This window comes from Oryzias melastigma, linkage group LG13, assembly GCF_002922805.2.
Source record: "Oryzias melastigma strain HK-1 linkage group LG13, ASM292280v2, whole genome shotgun sequence".
Taxonomy (NCBI): Eukaryota; Metazoa; Chordata; class Actinopteri; order Beloniformes; family Adrianichthyidae; genus Oryzias; species Oryzias melastigma.
Window position 1 is genome coordinate 25,849,732 of NC_050524.1, and position 8,328 is coordinate 25,858,059.

The 8,328-nt window shown below is 43.1% G+C and overlaps 1 protein-coding gene across 1 annotated transcript in view; it reads right to left on the reverse strand.

Annotated features, from left to right (window-relative positions):
• The window catches only part of si:ch211-213d14.1 (uncharacterized protein C11orf53 homolog), a 17,494-nt gene extending 10,989 nt beyond the window's left edge, over positions 1-6,505 (reverse strand). The window contains exons 1-2 of the mRNA XM_024258076.2: positions 6,171-6,505; positions 5,371-5,471 (exon numbers count right to left, since the gene is read on the reverse strand). Coding sequence (XP_024113844.1) covers positions 5,371-5,471; positions 6,171-6,180 — 111 coding nt within the window. The 5' untranslated portion in view covers positions 6,181-6,505. The remainder of the gene's footprint in view (positions 1-5,370; positions 5,472-6,170) is intronic.
• Positions 6,506-8,328: the final 1,823 nt, after the last annotated feature.

The following is an 8,328-nucleotide window of genomic DNA, read 5'->3' on the forward strand; positions in this document are numbered from 1 at the left end:
TCTTTGTGACAAAGAAAAATATTAAACAAAAACAATATGGTCCTTGCAGTCAGTAGACTGCTGCTGCGGGCCATAATTCAAATAACATGTCATTGCTATTCTGCCTGTTCAGACAGTGTTAAAACATAGATTCTTGCTATTCAGAAATAATATTTGTAGTTATGGTACACAAGCCTTTCTAATTTTTGCACTGAATTTCGAAAAAAAAAATCCTTAATGAAATAAAATAAACTTAAGAGAAGATCCCAAAGGCTTCATGGGAAAACTGCAACAAATGTATGTTTTGGACTACATAGGGAGAATGCTAGAACATACTGATGAAAATGAAAATTATTAATTAAAAAAGAGGCATTTTAAAATAAAATAAAAAAGTGTGGTTTTATACATTGTCTTTTGAGAAAGATGGTTTATGAGTGAGGAGAGCTCTCACTCCTCCCCCATAAACACAACCAACAGAAGGTCCTGAACCAAACGGTGACGCTGGCGGTCGTCACAAAGCGGAGCATTGTTACTTAAGCCATAAGAACCCATGATGACATCATTGTAACAGAAAAATATCAGAAATGGGTTCTGTGATCCGCTTGGTTTATGGCGTATTGCACATCATTTTATTTTTAAATAAAATGAGTCTGCGGCTTTATGGCTTAAAATCGTGGTTTTGGTAAAAACTAAAAACTAAATCATGGAAAACTAACATCCCAACTCTAGTGACAGCTTATAAAACACTTCGTATAGAAGTTATTTAGTGTCATAATATCAATATCCACGTTTATTTTGTACTCAAGTAGAAGAAATGCCTTAGAAGTTATGAAATTGCAAATACTAAAAAAGAACGACTCAGTTACAGAGCCATATGTAAATGTAATTGTTACTTTTTCCTGCTGAACCCGTCGGCCTGTACTGATCTATGCTTGGTCACAGCTGTCTCTCCTCTCTCTCTCCAGCTCTCAAGCCACTTCCGCACCGCCCGAGGCAATGCACGTTCAAGTGACCACAAGTGTAAACACGCACACACACAAGCTTCTGGCTTCCGTGTTCAAAACTCTCGGGTAGTTACAGACATTTTTACGTCGGTTTTCAGGCTCTTTATACAAAACGCTTGTCCATATGCTCAAAGTTAAACCAGGTCAAAGTTTGACCAATCAGGGACTGGTAGTGATGTATAGATGGCGTCCCTGTAATTCATTGAAGGGCCAACCATTTGAAAACTGATCATGGAGGAGAAATGAATAAATGGAGTTTGTGTCCAGCCGGAATTCTAAAACACCAAGTCTTACATCAAAATAGAGCTGTTAAGAAAAAGCCTTTCATATTTTACATCAAGCCTCTTCCAGCTATAGGAGACAGACATGTACTAGTAAACAGTAGAAAAAGAAGAAGAAGCCCCACCCTGCTTGTCCAGTGTGAAGACGTTCTTCACATGCCCAATATGAACGTAGCATCACAGTTCTCTATAATGTAATATAATAATCTAATCTGAGATTAGATTATTATATTACATCACCCCTAAACAGAAGGAGGCAGTGCACCCTTTTTTCTTGGTTAATCTTCCACCAATATAAGTAAGAAGAGGAGCTCATGGGTCTGTCCTGTAGAGCTCTTTGCTGTTTACATTGAGATTTCAAACATCTGTTGATGCTGGCTAACACAAGGTGTTATTAAACTAATATCACTCCATTAAGGGACCACACACAGCAGCAGAAAACACAACACCATGGGTCCTTATTGCAAGCCGACAGTTTGTTTACTCCCGTCTGACTAAGCAACAAATCAATCTTTTAAACGATGGGGACCAGAGATCAGGAATTATTTATTCTTTTTAGTTATTAATTAATTAATCTGTTTATCTCATGAATATTCGTGCTAGATTTTCAGACACATTTTTACTCTTATTTTGTTGCATTTATTATCCCTTTAACACTTGAGGCATCACCAGTGACGTTTAAACACGAAATCTTGTAACTTTTCAACCGTTAACATGATAATTCCAATAGACTGTGAAGGAGAAAAGTGTCGGTATGACAGCCACTTCCACTGTGTTTCTGTGTCTCTGTGGCTGAGCTTGAAGGCGGACTGTTTTGTGTTAACCCAAGGGGGAAAACATAAAATTAAGAGACTTTTATCCTTTTTCTTTACTGTCTCGATGAGGCCTGAGCCGGCAGCCTCTGCACCCCACAGTGGCTCTCTGTCTGCTGGCATATCGAGCAAGTGTACGGAGTGTATCTCGCCTTCCCCTAAAGTAGCCGGATGAGCTCTGCAACCCTGTAGCTCCAACAGGTTAAGGAAAGAGATGGACGTTCTTGAAAAAAATACTCACTTTGGATTAATATTCTGCCTGCTGATCGAGTCACTGAAAACGTCACATGTCCAAAGCCGAGTTCCTGATTGACAGATGCGACATGGTGACCCGTCAAACTTCAGATATTTAAATTTTGCCTGCACCACCCAATTTGCGCCTCGTTGCTTAAATCGAGCTGCGGGACTACACATCTCCTCATGTCAAGTCTGTTCCATTGACTTAACTTAACTTAAGAATCGCGTTCGGTGTGAATGAACTTTACAAGGTCACAGGGTTGCTGGAGCCTACCATGCTGCCGTTTAGTGAAGGTAGGCTTCACCTTGAACAGGTCACCAGTCTGTTGCAGGGCCCCACATGCATACTAGCTGCAATGTAGAGACAACAGTTTACCTACAAAGTATGTTTTTGGACCAAAGAGTCCAGAGAAAACCCACACATTTACGAGGAGAACAAACTAACTCGTGGTAGAAGGTTCTAGCCAAGATTTGAACCAGGACCTTCTTGCTGTTAGCTGATAGTGCTAACCACTCCTCCATCATGCAGCCCTTTACTGACAATTTCCTGCTGTAGAATTAAAAGGAGTTCTGTGTTAGAGGTGCAACATTTTAGATGTTTTCTTAAGTCTTCTACAGAATAAAGCTTGTTAAATGATCCCATGAAGCACACATGACATAACGAATCTTTCTGATTGGGTGGAGGAGACGAGCCAAGACCAGCATTATTGTTTATATTAAAGGGGCCATACCAATAAAAAACAACATTTTGAGCTTTTAAGTGTATAATACTGATCATTCCTCTCTATAAAGGACCCCAAAGCAGTATTTTTTGATCTGTTCTCACATTTCTGAGCAATCCTCTAAAAACCTGTACTCTCAGTACCAGCCCCTCCCACACCCACAAAAACGAGCGGGTCCTCATGTGATGATATCACAGAGTGAGACCGCCCCTTTCAGGAAGAATCTGCTCTGAAAGCTCCGCCTCCAGACTAACACAACACTCAATTTCTCCACAGAGCTAGTGATCAGATGCAGAATACCTTATATCTTCCAGTTGTGTCCTGTCTTCAATAAATTCCAGTTCAAACAGGTGTTTGTTACTTAAGACGTGGGGCTCCTTTAAGACCCCCCACCCTGTCAGGCAGTCGTGCAGACACTGAGTGTCTGTGTGTTGTGAAGCAGTGTAGCGATGGCTGGGCCTACTATAGGCAGATATATCACATGTGCATCCATCTTTGAAGAAGTTTGGATACTGTTTATTTTTGTGAGAGAAATGCAGACACACTACCGACTCTAGGATGACGTCATGAAATGGGCGGCACCCACACGCAGCGGCAGGCGGAGCTTCATGAATCGAGGTATTTTACTTCCAGTTAGGAAAAATCTCAAGAAAAATAACTATTATTTCATAAATAATTTGTTTTTTTGTGTTCCAAAGGTAATATATGATCATATACATGAATATAGTTCACTCTGAAAGGCTGAAGAAAATCATTCTAAAAGAATGAAGGAGAAAACATCATCAAAGTGTAGACGTATCAGCTTCACAGGACTAACGCTGCGTTCATGTCAAACACATTGCGCATGAATGGCGTCTCGTGGTAATACGGAGACGCGATCAGAGGTCATGAAGCTCGATTTGAGAATCAGGAACAGCATGGCAGTCTTGGATCTTAGTTTAAAGATCTGAACTTTGGTGATGAAAAGGTCAACCAATCAGAGCTGAGTGATTCGGGATGCAAGTCATCAGACATGAGGGACGGAGGTACCGCTGAAAGTGTCCATCATGCTCTGAATGATCTCGTGAACCCAGACATGGAGACTTTCATGAAGCTCTTCAAAATAAATAAACCTGATCTCTCACCATCATCCGTGTCTTCCATACATTGTAAATGAGATATAAAGTCAATTTCTTTATGTAGCGATCAGGCTAAAAACTTGACAGTAGCCCCTCCCACTCATATCTGGGGCAGTAACTTAAGAGCACATTTTTGAACAAGAGCTGAACGCAAAATCTACACACGAATCATGTTCACCGTGAATGTAGGACACGAAATCACTCTATATAGTGTTTGAAGCTCTGTAGTATCATACATTCAAACAGTCCGAGAGACTCTCAAAAACACTGCAGAGAAATGAAACAACTAAAGCTGATAAGAATGCAAGATCGGAATATTTCAACCTGAATATTTTAAACATCTTAACAATATTGGTATAGTTCATTCGGTTTTTGCTTTTCTGAGGATATAAGACTTAGATTCTCCTTGTTATATTCATTAAATGTTACTTTATGTTCCAGTGTTTGAGAGAAACTAAAGGTCAGTTCTCTGAATTTGATCACTGCACTGAAATGACAATAGATCAGACTTTGACTAATGATGCATTTATTGTGCAATGTCATCTTACCCCAAACCCTTTCTGGTTTTCTTTCTGTTTAGGGTCTGTTTTATTTGGGGAATTAAATGCAACATCTGCTGGATCCTTTTGGGAATCAGCTGAGCAGGTAAACAGAAGAAACGAGCTTTGAAACGGGATGGATTCTGAAAGTACCTGTTCAGGTATTTTCAAAAACAAACATTAGCACTGAAAGCCTTTAGAGAGGATGTTGGTAGGAGGTGAAAAGCCGGTCCTGCTCTTGCATGCAGATGGCTAAAGCCAGATTTCTGTGCATGTGTGTGTGTGTGTGTGTATTTGTGTGTATCAGAGGGACAACAATGGCAGGTTTGTATAGACTCATGTTAAGGCAGAGGACAATGTCAGCGGCAGGTGTGTGTGGATGAAAACTTTGCATAAGCAGCCTCCTGTACAGCCTCTATGCCACCCATCCACCCCTGCACCCCCCAGCTGCAGCTCCAAGGGGATTCTGGGAGATCACGGCTATTGCCACCATTGTGTTCTTTTGTGAGGTCAGGATGGGACTCTGCGGTTCGTCTCTCTCCCACACTCTGCTTAGCTATTTACAGACGGGGGGTGGTGGTGGTGTGTGCGTTGGGGGGGGTGGGGGGGTATACAGGTGAATAGTCGCTCTCTAGAATAACACACGTGTAAACAGGCGAGTACTGAGTGTGTTCTTACGCTGTATCTGGGCCCGTTGGTCTGCCGGGACCTCTTCTCCGCCAGCAGGTCCTTGACGGTGTGCTTGACCCGGACGCCCTGGTACACCCTCTTGGAGTATTCTGCAGAGAAGGCGGTCACAGAAGTCAGCGAGGCCACATTTGATCGGGCTCTAGGATAAGTTCACTCAAATGTTCCTCCATCCCCACAAATGTGCGTTCATTTGAATGCTGCACAGTTTCATGCTCCTCGCTGGACCACTCTTTGGGTTCTTGTGTAAATGGCATGGAAATCGCCTCTGGTCTGCTCCATGCAAATGCACTGCTAAAAACTGGCAATTAATGACAAACATGGGAGTGACCGCGGCCTGACGGGAAAAAAAAATCTAAAGAGAACCCGCAAAAGCCGTGGTAAAGAAATGACCGTCTGACCGGTCAACACAAATCTCTCCTAGGCACCGGAGTGATTTGGGGGCATTCCTGGGAAGCAGAAGTTTAAACTCAATGAAAATGCAAACTTTATTATGCCGGCGGAAATTGCATGCAAAAAACTGTATGTAAAAGACCCCGGCTCTTTGAATGGGCTCTGAGGTAAGTTACAAGTTTCCTGTGAGCTCCTTGAAGGTCTTCCCTCCAAACACGGCGGTCGGCACTACTTTTTTAATGCCACAAAGGACAAAATAAGCATCTGACAGCCGCGCATCATGAGGAAACCAGCAATCCATGCAGCAGGAAGTTGAACCAAACTGTAGGAGAATTTGTGAAAATTCGGGGTACTTTCAGGGTAATTTTGTTGTAAAAAGCAGGTGAGGAGACCCTTACCTGTTTCCATGATGCTGCTGAAGACTGACGCACTCACGCTCACTCGCAGGCCTCTGTGCTGTCCCTCTGCTGCTCAGGATTTGCCTACTGTGTCTCAGTATGCCGCCGCATGCTGCCACAGAGGGGCTTTAACCGTGCTGTCAGGAGGGCAGGGACTGAGGAAGAGGCCAGCTCACTCTGCAGCCGTGAGGAGGCAGCTTTTCAAAATGACCTTTATCTATTTGTTTAAATGCAAATAATTGGTCGGGACGTTTTTTAGATTATTTGCATCTGCAGTCGAGATTAGGCTTGAAAGCATCAGTGAACGAGAGAGCGACCAGCAGCCTGCCACTCCTCCCTGGGCTCCCATTCGTCAGCGCCAGTCAAAAGGATGCATTGTTTTGTCTTGTTTGACTCATGGATGCAGGAGTCTTCCTGCACCGCTGGTTTGGTGGGATGCTTTCATGAGCTTCTGCTCCGGTGAGGAGAGAAAAAAACTTTCACAAGGCCTCTGTTACCAACCTCTGATGGCTTTCTGACAGACGCTCTGTCCAGTCACACGCAATGCCATGGCAACGGGGAGGCAGGCAAGATAAACTTGCAGATCATTAAGGTGGAACTACTCAGGGCCGCAGGAATTTGCATGCTGGTGCTGTTGTGCAATGAAAAGGGACAACAGGAGAGTGGAGAAGCTGCCTCTGGCTTCATCCAGACTATCCTGGATGGCCAAAAAGCACACCAGCTCATGAACTAAACAAAACATTTCAGCCATCCATGGCTGTAGAGCAGAGGTGTCAAACTCAATCGCACAAGGGGCCAAAATCCAAAACACTCCTTAGGTCGCGGGGCAAACAGGATAAACATTAATTGAACACTCTAAACTAAATGTTTAAAACTTTAAAACTGTAACTTTTTAACATAATTATGAACTAGATAGATAGCATTACCTGTGATAATGCCAGTCTGAATGCTGTAAGCTGAATTTGGCTGCTGAAGATGCTTGAGCTGATAGCTGAAGATGCTGAAATTGATAGCTAAAAGCACTGAAGCTGATTGCCAGCTAAAATATTAGCTAAATGCCAAATTAGCCACAAAAAAAACTTGAAATAAATAAAAAGATAAAAATAAATATATTCATATTTTAGCTAAAACAGCGCATGCCAGCCAGCAAGGTCTAGTGGGCCCCATATAGCTAAAAAGTGGGCAGAGAATGTGGGCCCCAATTGGGTTTGTCCGCAGTTTCCGTGGTGGCCCCAGCTGTGTTTGCCCACAGTTGCTCAGGTGGCTATGCTAGCTCGTCGCCCGGTTGACAGCGTAGAGAGTTCTGCTGCCCAGGGTCCAGCAAAGCAAGCAAGTGCTGCCGCCCAGGAGTCAGCAGAGCTAGCAGGGTCTGTCCAGACCTCCAGTCCCTAGGCAGCGAACCCAATGAGGGCAAACACAGCTGGGGCCACCATGGAAACTGAGGACAAACCCAATTGGGGCCCATATTTTCTGCCCACTTTTGAACCATGTGGGGCCCACCTGGCCTAAATGGCTTGGATGTAGCTGAAATATTAGCTAAACTCCCTAATAGCCCAAAAATTCTTGGTAAATACCAAAGTAGTACAAAAAGTGAGCATCCATCCATCCATCTTCCTGACCGCTTCTTCCCTTTTCGGGGTCGCGGGGGTGCCGGAGCCTATCCCGGCTGCTGATGGGCGAAGGCGGGGTTCACCCTGGACAGGTCTCCAGTCTGTCTCAGGGCCTTAAAAAAAGTGAGCAGAATGCCCATTTTTAAAAATTTAAATACACATTTTGTAACACAATTATGAATAATTAAAAGGCAGAAATATTATTCCAGAATAAATCAACTTAAATCTTAAATAACTTTCAATATTTTACTCTTCATAGAAATCTCAAGATAACATCGGGCCATTAATAACAATAAAATGAAATGGTCTGGAGGGCCGGATAGAATTACCTGGAGGGCCGGATCCGGCCCCCGGGCCTTTATATCTGGTCTCATGCAATTCTATTTAAAGATGCATAACTGTAGCGGCAGAACTGTCAAGAGTTTATGGGTATAAATATGCAAAACCATGGAGAAACAAAAAGGTGGCAAAGCAGGGGCCCGTTCCAAGAAGCAGGTTTTGTTGGAACTCTGAGTTCATGAACTCCAAATTCAGTAAAACTCTGAGTT